The sequence below is a fragment of the Oncorhynchus keta genome, chromosome 34 (assembly GCF_023373465.1).
Source record: "Oncorhynchus keta strain PuntledgeMale-10-30-2019 chromosome 34, Oket_V2, whole genome shotgun sequence".
NCBI classification, from domain to species: domain Eukaryota; kingdom Metazoa; phylum Chordata; class Actinopteri; order Salmoniformes; family Salmonidae; genus Oncorhynchus; species Oncorhynchus keta.
The window spans coordinates 76021692-76038414 of NC_068454.1; the positions used below are offsets into that span (position 1 = coordinate 76021692).

Here is a 16723-nt window from a genome sequence, read left to right on the forward strand (position 1 = left end):
TCAGGTGGTTTATGACTATTAGTTGAAGATCAATATTCAGGTGGTTTATGACTATTAGTTGAAGATCAATATTCAGGTGGTTTATGACTATTAGTTGAAGATCAATATTCAGTTGGTTTATGACTATTAGTTGAAGATCAATATTCAGGTGGTTTATGACTATTAGTTGAACATCAATATTCAGGTGGTTTATGACTATTAGTTGAAGATCAATATTCAGGTGGTTTATGACTATTAGTTGAAGATCAATATTCAGGTGGTTTATGACTACTAGTTGAAGATCAATATTCAGGTGGTTTATGACTACTAGTTGAAGATCAATATTCAGGTGGTTTATGACTACTAGTTGAAGATCAATATTCAGTTGGTTTATGACTACTAGTTGAAGATCAATATTCAGGTGGTTTATGACTACTAGTTGAAGATCAATATGTTGGAGTAAACACCGTACTCCTGGCGACCGTGTCAGCGTGCATACGCCCGTCAGCGTGCAAACCCTCCCCTAACCCGGGCGACGCTGGGCCAATTATGCGCCTCCCCATGGTCTCCCAGTAGCGACTGTCTGCGAAAGAGACTGGAATCGAACCAGTATCTCTAGTAGCACAGGTAGCAACTGCGAAAAGTGAATTGATTATCTTGACAAAGGGTAAAATACTCACTAACACAGCTCATGAAACATGGAACCAGCACTTCACATGCCGCGTTTATATTTTTTCGTGGATGGCTGCAAACTATTATTAGGTCAGTGTTTTTTAAATCAAAACAAGCAGAGCGGTAGAAGAATGTCTTGTGGTATAGGTACGGTGGGTCGTGACTGGCCTCACACTCCATCCAATACCGTAGGTGGCGTTGTATGCACCTATCATTCAAGATTTAAGAAGAAGAATATAGAAAGTAAGCCTACACGGTTTTGACTAGATATTAAACAGTTTATGTCACAATTGACTAGAATTTACTTTTCGTAGCAGGGAAAGAGATCTTACGCAACAGGTTGGGAGAATTAGGTTAAAGTTAGGGAAATGATTAAGATTAGCTATGGAAAAAAACTACTTTAGATGTAATTTAACACAATGTATCCCTTCTAGTCATGACCCAGAAGCACTGGGCCCTAGACTGCAAGTTATTATATCCGGGTTATTTAAATTAGCTCCAGTTGAGTGTCTTTATCGTGAGGTTACATGTACCCTTGAAATAATAAACGAAAGAACAAAGTTAACAACTGGTTTGAATTTCAATGGACTCTTGGTGCATATGTGCACATTTCTAAACTTGAAAACAATCCGAGTGTAAAGTGCATTTGATTGTTTTCAATGGTTGAACTTTGACACAGTTTTTTCTTTTTACAGACGGACAGCTCGCTGGTGGTCAAAGGTAACGTGCAAATAATTAATTTACTCCACAAAATAACGTTATAACTAAGTGTTTGTGGCTACAGGAACGTTTTTACTTGCAGTGCAATGACAATGTTACAGGTATGTTACAACTAGCTAACTGTATCCACACATTAATGATGTCCTGAATTATTATCCTTTTTAAATTGTGTGTGTGGGGGGTTCTATTATTATCATAATTTACATTTAAGTCATTTAGCAGACGCTAATATCATAATATTATTGTCATAATAATCTTCTATTTTTTTTAAGTAATAAAAAAATAAAATCCTTCAGATGGCAAGTTCCAGGAAAGTCATTGAACTGTTTTATGACGTGGTCTCTCCCTACTCATGGCTTGGCTTTGAGGTCAGTGCCTTTAGATTGTACATGTTTTAATTTCAGAGGTAGAGTTGTATGCATTGATTAATCATTGTGCATGCATGTATCCGATCTTGAGGTCATGTGCCGTTACAGAAATGTGTGGAACATTGACCTTAAACTACGTCCTGCGTTCCTGGGTGGCATCATGCAGGGATCAGGTAAGTAGCTAAGATCAACATTACACAAACCAGGCTTCACAATAGGCTATGGATGGATTGTTATGTTTACATTGCACATGTTGTCAGTCAGCCATTAAGTCATTACGATGAGTCATCTGTATTGTGACGTAAAGTCTGTACTTTTATCCTGTATTCCAGGTAATAAGCCCCCAGGTCTGGTCCCAAACAAGTTCCTGTATATGACTACAGACCTGCACCGTCTAGCCCAGTACTTCCAGGTCCCCATCAGTCCCCCTGCTGACCCCTTTGAGGCCATGTTCGAAAAAGGTGCAACCCCCCTGCATCTTCTTCATGTAAATATGCCAGTAGCCTATTTTGCCAAGCTTATAACAACGCTATTGGATATATGTTCACATAGGGTGGGAACAGCACTAATCTGCCAGTACTGTTTCTTATATACAATGGATCTTAACATATCTTAAAGATCAATGAATGTTTCCTAATGTAGATCAACAGCATCTTTAACAGCTCTTGGCCTCAGTGTAGTAGAGCAAGATTTGGTAGCTCAACATTCCATTGAGTACTGCTGTCTGTTGGGGACACTCAAGGAGAAAAACATCTGTGCATTCAACATGTCTGTTCTATATTATCAATGAGCTTTATACCTATGAACCTAATATACTGCTCTGTATGGTCTCTATTAACCTTTTTGTGCCTCGCCGTCAAGCAAAATAAACTCCTTGCTGACCTCACGGTCACCACATTATTCTCTTGCAACCATGTATTTGTCTGTCCCAGGCTCGCTGTCTGCCATGCGCTTTGTGGCGGCGGTACAGGAGAGGGAGGTGGGAGGAGATAAGCAGGTAGAGCAGGTGTCACGGGAGCTGTGGATGAGGATCTGGAGCCAAGACAAAGACATTACCCAGCCTGCATCACTCTCTGAGGTACCAGGATGTACTCAAGTCACTGTAGCTTGAATTCAAGGCTTCTCTCCATTCATCATCTGTCTCGTGTTTTTCCCATGTGCCTTTCACATAATATCTGAAAAATTTGCATTTTACTAAAGTGTTAAACATGTGTTATCTTCCAACACTAATGACATTGTTCTCAAGATCACAATCCCTGAGTGCTGGAGGGCATAATCCTCCTAGAGCATTTTGAGAGTGGGTCTGGGTAGATAGTGGCGTCATGGATTTGAACATTGCAGGTTGTTTGTTTTTAATGTGATTCATGTTTTTTCCAGGCAGCCATGAAGGCAGGGCTCTCAGCCAGTGAGGTGGAAGAGCTGCTGAAACTGTCCACCTCTAAGGAAATCAAAGACAAGCTGAAGAGATCCACCCAGGAAGCACTGGACCATAGGGTCAGTGTCTCCCCCTCCTCTCCCTGTTCCCTCCCAACCAACCCCACCCCATACATGTAGATGGTTTAGATGGCTGTTAATGACAATAGCAGCCATCAGTGTGGGAGTGGACATCAGTATCAGTACATTCACTTCTTTCGCTATCTCACCTTGTCTCTGTACTCTCTACCTCAGGCCTTTGGTTTTCCTCTAGCTGTGTGTCATGTGAATGGAAAGGCGGAGGTGTTCTTTGGCTCTGACCGGTTTGAGCTCATTGCCCACTGCATAGGTGAGCCCACACTTCCTCTGGCATCATAAGGTGTAATGTTCCTGCATAAACTCCCACTTTGGATGCATCAGAATATTCACAAAAAGCATATTATAGAATTGACTTTAACCAATATGACTTATCAATCCACCATCATACCAGGGCATGTAATGCTTAAAAACAAATTGGATGAATACAATATTTAGCTACAGAAGTGCCATTTCTTACCGATCTCTATAGCTTCTGTCCAAAAATGAATCCTGTGATATTACATCAACACATACTGGAGGAGTTACTGGCTAGCTACAGTGGCTAGCTACAGTGGCTAGCTACAGTGGCTAGCTACAGTGGCTAGCTACAGTGGCTAGCTTAGGTAACAAACTAGCCAAGTTGGTCGCGCGGCGCGCATGACCAGAATGACACATCGGCCAACCACCAAAGTCACACCCCAAATTGAGAAAGGGGCTGGGTTTGAACGTTTTGTGTCCAAAGTCAACCTTTAAGATGATAACAATTACCGTAGGCTATAGACTTACAGCAATTTGGCATTTTACATAATTTAGCAGACGCTCTTATCCAGAGCAACTTACAGTAGTGAGTGCATACATTTTAATACTTTTTTTGTACGGGTCTCCTTGGGAATCGAACCCACAGTCCTGGCACCATTTTCTACACGGGACTGCAATCAATACTGTACATCTTATTGTAATACGTCACATGTCATTGTACACGTTTTATGTCATGCACCTCACAACCTTTTGATAGATGTATCTAGGTATGTAATCACTCAACTCAAGACCGTTATCATTATTGCATTATTGCTTCCTGGTTGCTAGATATGGTAGATTCTGTTGTTTAAAATATTGGTTCCTATATCATTACTGTCATCTCTTTGAGCCCATCAAGATTCACCTCAGTGCAGACCTTATCCAATCATATCCTTGTGTTTTCTAGGAGAGAAGTGGATGGGACCCCAGCCTGCTGCTGCCAAACTGTGACTTGAAACATGAAACTGGGACGTGACTGGGACTTGAAACCTGTCACATATGGAATTCATTAAGATGAATAAATATAATCGAACTGATTTGAAGTTGTCTATTTTCTAAATCGGACTGAAAATGATTATTTGAAATAGATAGATGACTGTCTTTTCACTAATAATTTTTACTGCTACAGAAAGAAACCTGACATTCATATTTAAGGACAAGCAAGGCTTTAGGAACATTAGTTGCCAGCTAGGGTGAGAGAAAATGCCAGATATGCGAAACAAAAGGAAGAGGACAGAAAATAGACTGGAAAGAAGTGGAAGAACCTGTTTCCCCAGGTCAAAAGAGAGATGGCGAAGGGTTAGCAAACACAACAAGAGTTTGACAGGTCAAGACAGAATGAGGGAAATAACTTATACAGAGGGAGAGAAATGAATCCACTAAACTGGTGTAACAACATTACGATAGACTCCCTGGATGAGGGAGAGGGGGAGAAATGGATCCACTAAACTGGTGTAACAACATTACGATAGACTCCCTGGATGAGGGAGAGGGGGAGAAATGGATCCACTAAACTGGTGTAACAACATTACGATAGACTCCCTGGATGAGGGAGAGGGGGAGGAAATGGAGTGAGAAACGATGGGAGAGAAAGATGGATGTAGTGCAGGTGAAGAGGGCGGAGTTGAGACAACACTGAATGTGTGACTTAGACAAACACAGAGCTACACAACACAGTTATCCCTGGAGCCTCACAATCCCCCTGAGAGGAGAGAGAATGGGAGAGGAACCACGACACTAACCCTGGACTACACACATTGACACAACAGGGAAAATGTATGAAATGTGTTGGTTTCTGTGACGGAAAGGGTCAAGGATTATATCACTGGATTGTTAAGGTTTCTTTCTCAAGGTCTGAGGCACACACACACACAGAGGGAGAGAGGTAAGATGACTACACTGTGTGTTTACTTTGTCTATGTGATTGTTTTATAATGATTTCTCTGAACTAGATATTGGTTCCATTACTGTATACTGTATATACGAGATAGAGATTGTTTGTGTTCCTCTGCTGAGTGTGTTTTACCGGTTTGTCTATGGGTGTGTGTCATTGTGCTTTACCTGGTTGAAAAAAATGCAGCTGGACAAGTTAAATAATCACTTAAATAATCACTGCACTGACACAAACATGTGATCATTTGTCTTTTGGAGAAGGTGTTGGGATACAACAGAAGTCCAATTTCAGTCTTAATTCACATCACAGGATCTGATCTAGTTAGTCCACTATAAACAGGATCTGAAACTCACTATTACTGGCCATCATGTGAGGATGATGTTGTTCATCATTCATGTGATTCATCCGTTCTTGTGTTTTAATGTTTAAGCGGGTTATGTGTGTAAGTGTGACCTTTCATCATGGGAAAAAAATAAACAGAGGATGTGTTACATGAATATTCCTCTCCCAGGCACTGAGCTGTCTGCCACTGAAACCTTGTTTTCAACCTGATTGAACCAGTGATTCGTACAGGATTTCAGAAGCAACATGACTCGGTTGAAATGTGAAAGTTCAAGACAAAGTAAATGTGGGAAATCTCAGCACAGTTCCCCTGGGAAGGTCTACAAAAATGACTCAATGTCAACCATTTCATCAATTACATTGGTTATGCACTGTGATCAAGAAATGTAATGTCACCTCTTGACATAATGTACCAGTTTGGACACGCCTACTCATTCAAGGGGTTTTCTTTATTTTTACTATTTTCTACATTGTAGAATAATAGTGAAGACAAATGCTATTTTATATTTGAGATTCTTCAAAGTTGTCACCCTTTGCCTTGATGACAGCTTTGCACACTCTTGGCATTCTCTCAACCAACTTCATGAGGAATGCTTTTCCAACAGTCTTGAAGGAGTTCCCACATGCTGAGCACTTGTTAGCTGCTTTTGCTTCACTCTGCGGTCCAACTCATTCCAAACCATCTCAATTGGGTTGTGGTCGGGTGATTGTGGAGGCCAGGTTTTCAGATGTAGCACTCCATCACTCTCTTTCTTGGTCAAATAACCCTTACACAGCCTGGAGGTGTGTTGGGTCATTGTCCTGTTGAAAAACAAATTATAGTCCCACTAAGCGCAAACCAGATGGGATGGTGTATCGCTGCAGAATGCTGTGGTACACATACTGGTTAAGTGTGCCTTGAATTCTAAATAAATCACTGACAGTGTCACCAGCAAAGCACTATCACACTTCCTCCTCCATGCTTCACGGTGGGAACCCCACATGCGGAGATCATCCGTTCACCTACTCTGCATCTCACAAAGACACGGCGGTTAGAACCAAAAGTCTCAAATTTGGACTCATCAGACCAAAGGACAGATTTCCACCAGTCTAATGTCCATTACTCGTGATTCTTGGGTCAAGCAAGTCTCTTCTTCTTATTGGTGTCCTTTAGTAGTGGTTTAGTAGCAATTCAACTATGAAGGCCTGATTCACGCTGTCTCCTCTGAATAGTAGATGTTGAGATGTGTCTGTTACTTAAACTCTGTGAAGCATTACTTGGGCTGCAATTTCTGAACTCTAATGAACTTATCCGCTGCAGCAGAGGTAACTCTGGGTCTTCCTTTCCTGTGGTGGTCCTCATGAGAGCCAGTTTCATCATAGCGCCAGATGGTTTTTGCAACTGCACTTGAAGAAACTTTCAATTTTCAGGATTGACTGACCTTTATGTCTTAAAGTAATGATGGACTGTTGTTCTTGAAGCTGGTTGAAAGAATGCCAAGAGTGTGCAAAGCTGTCCTCAAGGCAAAGGGTGGCTACTTTGAAGAATCTCAAATATAAAATATATTTTGATTTGTTTAACACTTTTTTGGTTTCTACATGATTCCATGTGTGTTATTTCATAGTTTTGAAGTCTTTGCTATTATTCTACAATGTAGAAAATAGTCAAATAAAGAAAAACCCTTGAATGAGTAGGTGTGTCCAAACTTTTGACCTGTACTGTACAATGTTGTAACCTACAAGGCCTCATGTTTTACCCACTTTGCCTTGCTTTGTTGTTAGAATGTCTTCAATGTCAGAAGCAGACTCCCGCTGTCAACCAGGAGACACCATCTGTAGTAAGTGTTACACACACACACACACACACACACACACACACACACACACACACACACACACACACACACACACACACACACACACACACACACACATACACACACGCACGCACGCACACACACACACACACACACACACACACACACACACACACACACACACACACACACACACACACACACACACACACACACACACACACACACACACACACACACACACACACACACACACACATACCATGCACGCACACACACACACACACACACACACACACACACACACACACACACACACACCACACACGCACACATGCACACTACACACATGCACACTACACACACACACACACACACACACACACACACACACACACACACACACACACACACACACACACACACACACACACACACACACACACACACACACACACACACACACACCACACACACACACGCACACATGCACACTACACACACACACACAGTTATCTTTCGTTGTCTTAATGCTCGCGTCTGTTCCTCAGATATCCGTGTGTACGAGCAAGAAGTGATCATCGTGCCCATCCTCCTATTGGCTAGCTTCCTGGTCGTGCTGGTCTTCATCATCCTGCTACGGTACTGTCCTGAGAAGGTGGACCGCATCCGACCACAGAACACTGTGGCCACGTCCAGATCACAGCGCTCCAGAAGACAACTGCACGGCATTGATGGTGAGTGTGTGTGTGTATGTGTGTATATTTGTGCTCAAGGATGTGACTTTGAAAGACTGTTTTCATAGGGAAATACTGTAGGTAATTTGAGGTAATGCATCTTTATGTTTCTGTCTAAGTCAACAACATAGGCTCTTATTCTATTTGCACAGTCTAGTAATGAACAGAATCAAACCTGTTATTATACTGTAGCTATCTACTTCTAAACTTCAGGCAATAACCTCTTCCTCTCTCTTCCCTCTCTGTCCTCTCCCCCTCCTCTCTCTATTCATCCTCCCCTCCCACTCCACAGCTCCCCTGGGTATCAACCCGCTGGAACATGAGACTATTGCTCTCGATACCCCCTCCTACTCTACCTTCTCATCAACTCACTCCCACCCCTCCTCCAACCGTCTCTCCTTCTCCATGAGGACTCCCTCTCTCCCCCCTATCCCCCCACCCAAGACCTTCATCCCATCCTCCCTGTCCAGCCCCCTGCCCCAGGCGTTGACACCTTCCTTCACCCCTATGGTCCAGCCCAGGGAGCTGCCTCGCCAGAGGCTGCCAGAGTCCTTCAACATAGTGGCCTCGCTGCCCACAGCCTTCTCCCTGCGCTCTGACAAGGCTGTCTCTCTCTACAGGGCCCGCATGGACAACAGGAACGCTGTGCTCCGAGTGCTCAACGGTGAGAGGAGTGGGAGGAGATGAAAAACAGCTACTACTGAAACAAGCTATTTAATAATGGCTTATAAGCAGTGTATTAGCATACCAAAGTGATGATATAGTCAGAACTACTTAGGGTTAGGATAAGGGTTCAAGTTAGGGTTGACATTAGTGTAAGGTAGAATTTGTGGCCAAAGCATGTTACTTCAATATTTTCCGGTATGGTCAAGAAGTGAGGAAACAGCCACTGTAAAGAGCCATTGAATGGGGGCACAGCGTCATTAGGCAGTTTCTTCCCTAGTTTCAATAGGTGTGGCTGGTGCTTGTGGATTGTTAGACAATCACCACCATAATTACAGCAACTGTTTACTTTGTAAAACTGGTCTCTCTACAACCTGTTTCTCTGACCTCCCTTTCAGAAATGTAATTACCAATTGGTACAGCAAATCTGCTTCAAGGCTTTGAGATAAAGACTAAATATGTTCAGCCATAGCAGTTGTTTATCAAAGGCTTGGGAAGGCCGTTTTCGCACAGCATGTTGCAGGCAATTTCATCTTCATCTCCTCCTCCTATCCCTCAGACTCTGCGAGCGCCACAGAGAGGCACAACTTCCTGGGCTTTGCTTCCTTCTTGTCTCAGTTGGGGCCACACCCCTTCCTACCGGAGCTTCTGGGCGTGGTCTCTCTGCGTGTGCCCCTAGTTACCGTTGTTGAGGAGCTAGAGAACAGAGATCTGCTCAGCTTCCTGTGGCGGTGCAGACAGGTAGGAACCACATTACCCATGAGGCATTGTCTCTACTAGCCTATTATTTATCGTAAAATTAGGAGCTGTTTGTGATTTTGGTTATACATTGATTCTCTTTGTGTGTTATGTCAGGATGGTGTGGGCGGGGACCCTCCATGTGAGATCACAGAGAGACGTATATTTACCATGGCCAAACAGGTAGCCTCTGCTCTGGTGAGTAAACTATGGTAATATGTTGGCTTAATGTGTTTCTGCAACAGTGGCTTCCTGTGCGTATGTATTTTCCACAGTGGCTTCCTGTGCTTCTGTATTTTCCACAGTGGCTTCCTGTGCTTATGTATTTTCCACAGTGGCTTCCTGTGCTTTGGTCAGTTGAATTCCAATGCAGGTTTCCTGTATGTCAGTGTACTGCACCTGTCCTGTGTATTATGTACAGAAGAGGGAAAGGAAACAAGAGGACGAAGTCACTGTGGACTAATTGAATGAAAGGGAATAATTTACGAATGTTGAGATATGACACTGTCTCACAGCTTTAACCTCTGACCTTTGACCTCACGTTATCCCCTGTCATCCAATCAGGAGTTCCTCCACAGCCGAGACCTTCTTCATGGCAACGTCTGTGCTCACAGTGTATTGGTCAGCCGGGAGCTGACGGCCAAGCTGTGGGGACTGGGCGGGGTCTACACCAGGAATACCCAGGGAGCTACTAAGACTGAAGTTCCCAGCTTGAAGAAATGGCAGGCCCCTGAGCTATTGGCTAGGAGGCCTGCCAATCATAGCAGTGACGTGTGAGTTACCCTACTTAGTCTATGCTGACATTTCAATCATTTCTCAAGGTATGCAAAATACACTGACACATGTTTGTCTTTCTCTCACTAGCTGGTCGTTTGGCATCTTGTTGTTTGAAATGGCGACCTTGGGTGAGTTACATGAAATCTATTCTTCTGACTTTGAGTGCCCCTTTTGGCCAATGATACACATAACAACTACTCTCATTTATTCTGATATAATCTCTTTCTCTGAGCTACAATCTCTAATTTGTGTCATTAACCTTTCCTTGTCTCCCATCTTTCTCTCGTTTTCCCTCTCTCAGGTGATGCTCCGTTTTCAGATATCTCCGTCAACGAGCTTCTACAGTTTCACCAGAGAGGGAAAACACTGAGAAAGCCAGCCAACTGCTCCAACTCACTGTAATTATCCATTATACTGCACTATTATTATTGTGTTATTGCCAGGAGAAGGAGCTTCTTTAGACCGAGATCAAAGAGAAGATAGAGGAATCTAGTGCCTAAAAGCCTGTTTTAGGATGGGGAGAACCATTGAGGAATTTCACCATTTTACATTTACATTTACATTACATTTAAGTCATTTAGCAGACGCTCTTATCCAGAGCGACTTACAAATTGGTGCATTCACCTTATTACATCCAGTGGAACAGCCACTTTACAATAGTGCATCTAAATCTTTTAAGGGGGGTGAGAAGGATTACTTTATCCTATCCTAGGTATTCCTTAAAGAGGTGGGGTTTCAGGTGTCTCCGGAAGGTGGTGATTGACTCCGCTGTCCTGGCGTCGTGAGGGAGTTTGTTCCACCATTGGGGGGCCAGAGCAGCGAACAGTTTTGACTGGGCTGAGCGGGAACTGTACTTCCTCAGTGGTAGGGAGGCGAGCAGGCCAGAGGTGGATGAACGCAGTGCCCTTGTTTGGGTGTAGGGCCTGATCAGAGCCTGGAGGTACTGAGGTGCCGTTCCCCTCACAGCTCCGTAGGCAAGCACCATGGTCTTGTAGCGGATGCGAGCTTCAACTGGAAGCCAGTGGAGAGAGCGGAGGAGCGGGGTGACGTGAGAGAACTTGGGAAGGTTGAACATCAGACGGGCTGCGGCGTTCTGGATGAGTTGTAGGGGTTTAATGGCACAGGCAGGGAGCCCAGCCAACAGCGAGTTGCAGTAATCAAGACGGGAGATGACAAGTGCCTGGATTAGGACCTGCGCCGCTTCCTGTGTGAGGCAGGGTCGTACTCTGAGCAGTAGGAGTAGCAGTGTTATCTGTGGTGATCCATGTTTCCGTCAGTGCCAAGAAGTCGAGGGACTGGAGGGAGGCATAGGCTGAGATGAACTCTGCCTTGTTGGCCGCAGATCGGCAGTTCCAGAGGCTACCGGAGACCTGGAACTCCACGTGGGTCGTGCGCGCTGGGACCACCAGATTAGGGTGGCCGCGGCCACGCGGTGTGGAGCGTTTGTATGGTCTGTGCAGAGAGGAGAGAACAGGGATAGACAGACACATAGTTGACAGGCTACAGAAGAGGCTACGCTAATGCAAGGAGATTGGAATGACAAGTGGACTACACGTCTCGAATGTTCAGAAAGTTAAGCTTACGTAGCAAGAATCTTATTGACTAAAATGAATTTTGTAGTAGTCAAATGGATGGGACTTCCTATGGGTTAAGGAAGGGTCACATAATTCCATCCAGGTCTTCAGGAGAGATTGGCAAATTAAATATACCTGTGAGCAGGAGTGAAAGTAAGGCGGTACAGCGTCCCTGCAAAATAAATAGTTGAGATACACCATACCGGTAAAACACGAATGAGCCTGTCGCAATAATTCAAGCAAAATGACAAAACTGTAGGCTATTCCACCACTTTATATCATTACCGAAAGTCAGAGGCATGAAAAATGAGTGAACTGACTTGAAAACGGGTGTTATAGCCTACGCTCCAAAATTCAATGTTGTTCGACGAGAACACTGAAATTGAACACTGAAATTTGTCAAGGCAGCGATGAGTGTCCGACAGCGAAGACGCATCATTTATTGCCTAATGTCATTACACTTAGTGGGGTTTGGTGTAACAGATTCACGTGCCTGGATAGCCTAGTAAAGGAGCCCTTTGAAGTGATTGTTTGACAATCAGATGAAAACATCATGACTGGTTGTGTTTATGCTACAGTAGAAGGTAATACATTGTAAAAGTTAATTGACAAATCTTTAGTACTAGGCCCACAGAGATCCTATTAAATGAATAGGGGATTCTATATGTAATTAATGATTAAGGCCATACATAAAATTATTTATGCACACGCTTATAGGAGGTCCCGTACCAGGAAGAAATGAATTCTACTTTCACCCGTGCTTGTGAGCAAACATTCCATAACTGCAGGTAGCAGTAGATCACAAACCTTGGCTTTATACCTGTTCAAACAACACACTCTAGGTGGCAGTATGCACCCTTTCAGTTTGTTTACCAACTCATAGAAGTAGTAGAAGAAGAAAATTGACTAGCTCAAAATGGAGAGCGCCTCAATGACACTGCCCATGCTCTCACAGATGCCATAATGGGACAGACAGATACACTGATCTCTCTCTGTCCTCTGTCTTTATGATGGAGATATGCCTCTATTTCCCCGTAACCACCCTTCTCACAGGTACTCCATCATCAAGGCCTGCTGCCAATGGAAGGAGCAGGATCGCGCCACGTTGGCCGAGGTCGACCGCAAGCTCCAATCAGGAGAGAAGAGTGCCAACGACAAAGTCCTCAAGGTGCCTGAGCCAATCAACATCGAGCAGTACCTGCAAGAGGCTGGATATGGGGAGTCCAACAGCTACACTGTTCTCTGAGTGGCAGCTGTGCCGTCCAATGAAATGCACTATGCCGAGGGACGACGGTGGATGTTTATATATGTATGCCTCCATTCATTACAGAAAGATATTCACTTCCTTCTGCTCTTTTTCAGTCCCCTTCATGGGGGACTGCATTTTTTTGTAGCATAGACTTATGATAAGTGTACTTGAACAGATACAATCGTTGAGTCAACTTCAGTTTGTAGATGATTGTGTATATCAGTGGAGGCTGCTGAGGGGAGGACGGCTCATAATAATGGCCAGAATGGAGTGAATGGAATGGTATCAATTTCATGTGTTTGATATCATTCCATTCACTCAATTCCAGCTGTTCCACTCCATTCCAGTCATTATTATGAGCCGTCCTCCCCTCAGCAGGCTCCACTGATGTACACTACCGTTCAAAAGTTTGGGGTCACTTAAACATTTCCTTGTCTTCCATGAAAACATACATGAGATGAGTTGCAAAATGTGTAGGAAATATAGTCAAGACGTTGACATGGTTATAAATAAGGATTTTTCATTGAAATAATAATTGTGTCCTTCAAACTTTGCTTTCGTCAAAGAATCCTCCATTTGCAGCAATTACAGCCTTGTAGACCTTTGACATTCTAGTTGTCAATTTGTTGAGGTAATCTGAAGAGATTTCCCCCCATGCTTCCTGAAGCGCCTCCCACAAGTTGGTTTGGTTTGATGGGCACTTCTTATGTACCATGCGGTCAAGTTGCTCCCACAACAGCTCAATAGGGTTGAGATCCGGGGACTGTACTGGCCACTCCATTATAGACAGAATACCAGCTGACTGCTTCTTCCCTAAATAGTTGTTGCATAGTTTGGAGCTGAGCTTTGGGTCATTGTCCTGTTGTAGGTGGAAATTGGCTCCATTTTTAAGCGCCATCCACAGGGTATGTGTAACGGGTGTCGTCATCGGACCAAAGCGCAGGGTGGTAAGTGTTCATGCTTTTTATTTAAACTGAACACTATAACAAAATAACAAAGAGAATAAACGAAACCAAAACAGTCCTGTCAGGTGCAGAAAACACTAAACAGAAAATAACTACCCACAAAACATAGGTGGGAAAAAGCTACCTAAGTATGGTTCCCAATCAGAGACAACGGATAGTCAGCTGTCCCTGATGGAGAACCATACCTGGCCAAAACAAAGAAATACAAAACATAGAAAAAGGAACATAGAATGCCCACCCAAATCACACCCAAACCAAAATAGAGGCATAAAAAGCTCTAAGGTCAGGGCGTGACAGTATGGCATGGCATTGCAAAATGGACTTATAGCTTTCCTTCTTCAAGATCTCTTTTACCCTGTACAAATCTCCCACTTTACCACCACCAAAGCACCCCCAGACCATCACATTGCCTCCACCATGCTTGACAGATGGTGTCATCACTCCTCCAGCATATTTTTTTTTCTGCGTCTCACGAATGTTCTTCTTTGTGATCCAAACACCTCAAACTTAGATTCGTCTGTCACTTATTCCAATCTTCCTCTGTCCAGTATTCTTTTGCCCATCTTAATCTTTTATTTTTATTGGCCAGTCTGAGATATGGCTTTTTCTTTGCAACTCTGCCTAGAAGGCCAGCATCCCAGAATCGCCTCTTCACTGTAGATGTTGAGACTGGTGTTTTGCGGGTACTATTTAATGAAGCTGCCAGTTGAGGACTAGACCCTCTAATGTACTTGTCCTCCTGCTCAGTTGTGCAACGGGGCCTCCCACTCCTTTTTCTATTCTGGTTTGCGCCGAGTTTGCGCTGTTCTGTGAAGGGAGTAGTACACAGCGTTGTACAAGATCTTCAGTTTCTTGACAATTTCTTGCATGGAATAGCCTTAATTTCTCAGAACAAGAATAGACTGACGAGTTTCAGAAGAAAGTTATTTGTTTCTGGCCATTTTGAGCCTGTAATCGAACCAACAAATGCTAATGCTCCAGATATCCAACTAGTCTAAAGAAGGCCAGTTTTATTGCTTCTTAAATAAGTACAACAGTTTTCTGCTGTGCTAACATAATTGCAAAAGAGTTTTCTAATAATCAATTAGCCTTTTAAAATGATAAACCTGGATTAGCAAACACAACGTGCCATTGGAACACAGGAGTGATGGTTGCTGATAATAGGCCTCTGTACGCCTATGTAGATATTCCATTAAAAATCTGTTGTTTCCAGCTACAATAGTAATTTACAACATTAACACTGTCTAAACTGTATTTATGATCAATTTGATGTTATTTTAATGGACAAAAAACAAGGACATTTCTAAGTGACCCTAAACGTTTGAACGGTAGTGTATATACTGTATATCAGGGATGGGCAACTCCAGTCCTCAGGGGCCTGATTGGTGCCACACTTGTGTCCTAGCCCCCAGCTAACGTACCTGACTCCAATAATCAACTAATCAGGATCTTCAGTTTAGAATACATTTAGTTTAATCACCTGCGTTTGCTAGGGATGGAGAAAAGTGTGACACCAGTCCGGCTCCCGAGGACATGAGTTGCCCATCACTGCTGTTTATGAAGGTTCACAAATCTTGTCTTCAAAATGATTGTGTAATAGGAGTAATAATATATGTCTAGATTCTTTTTGCTGTGATTTGAGGGACTGAAAGAACACATGGGTGGATACACCAGGCTTCATTAGAGGTTTATAAGGTGTTTATAAGTTGTTTTGTGACACTTCATTTATCATTTTAAGTCCAACAATGTATGTAGCAACTAATAATTCTAGCTTTAATAAATATGTCTGTCTCATAAGTAATTATCCTGCGGAAAAACTCAGGACCCTGGTTGCGCCTCAAGTTTGTTCTGGTCAGGTGATCATGAAACCTCCCCGAAGAGGAAGCTAAATCTGTCACTCCTTTTTTATGGTTCATAAACAGTTAATGAAATTAAGCAGACCAGACCCAGCTGCTAAATCCATGGAGACCAGAACTGTGGCAATTTTTGTTTTATGGTAAATGACCCAAGTGGGATATTTGGTACAAGCTATATGGAAGGTCAGATTTCAGTGGTTGATGTTCTACTGTAAATGAGTACAAACTGAACTGACATTATTTGCACACTCTCCACAATGTGAATCAATGTAGAAGTTTACCAATGTCAATTAAAACTGTTCACACTGATGCTTTTTCTCATCTGAATTGGTCAGCAGTACTCTGTTCCAGTGGCTCCCAAACCTTTTTGTCTTTTCAATTCTTTACTCATTTTTTTCTACTTCGACTTAATACTTTTCTACAAGCCAGGTGTTACAGGAGTTTGGCCTTGAATGATTGTATCATTGCGCAGTGAGAACCCTACAAGTCATTGAAATGCCACTATAGAGTCAAGGCTAATTATACTGAACAAAACAGTTCATATGAGGAAATCAGTCAATTTAAATACATTCATTAGGCCCTAATTTATGGAATTCAATTGAGGG

The 16723-nt window shown here is 43.0% G+C and overlaps 2 protein-coding genes across 9 annotated transcripts; both read left to right on the forward strand.

Annotated features, from left to right (window-relative positions):
* The first annotated feature begins 625 nt into the window (after positions 1-625).
* Positions 626-4564, forward strand: LOC118367909 (glutathione S-transferase kappa 1-like). 8 transcript variants are annotated; one of them, XM_052494921.1, is made up of 9 exons: positions 626-741; positions 1347-1371; positions 1668-1739; positions 1831-1912; positions 2072-2200; positions 2672-2817; positions 3117-3233; positions 3408-3501; positions 4435-4564. In XM_052494921.1, the coding sequence occupies exons 1-9, from the start codon at positions 671-673 to the stop codon at positions 4476-4478; spliced, it is 780 nt and encodes a 259-aa protein (XP_052350881.1). In that variant the 5' UTR covers positions 626-670; the 3' UTR covers positions 4479-4564. The 8 variants fall into 8 exon arrangements, with proteins under 8 accessions (XP_052350881.1, XP_052350883.1, XP_052350882.1 ...); XM_052494923.1 differs by having other exon boundaries at positions 627-741; positions 1848-1912; XM_052494922.1 differs by having other exon boundaries at positions 650-741; positions 1644-1739; positions 1848-1912.
* A 381-nt stretch (positions 4565-4945) lies between these two features.
* On the forward strand, positions 4946-16427 carry LOC118367910 (tyrosine-protein kinase STYK1). Its single transcript, XM_052494928.1, has 10 exons — positions 4946-5412; positions 7525-7580; positions 8111-8296; positions 8589-8960; positions 9519-9700; positions 9815-9895; positions 10262-10470; positions 10562-10602; positions 10776-10872; positions 13102-16427. The coding sequence occupies exons 1-10, from the start codon at positions 5306-5308 to the stop codon at positions 13292-13294; spliced, it is 1524 nt and encodes a 507-aa protein (XP_052350888.1). The 5' UTR covers positions 4946-5305; the 3' UTR covers positions 13295-16427.
* The last annotated feature ends 296 nt before the right edge of the window (positions 16428-16723 follow it).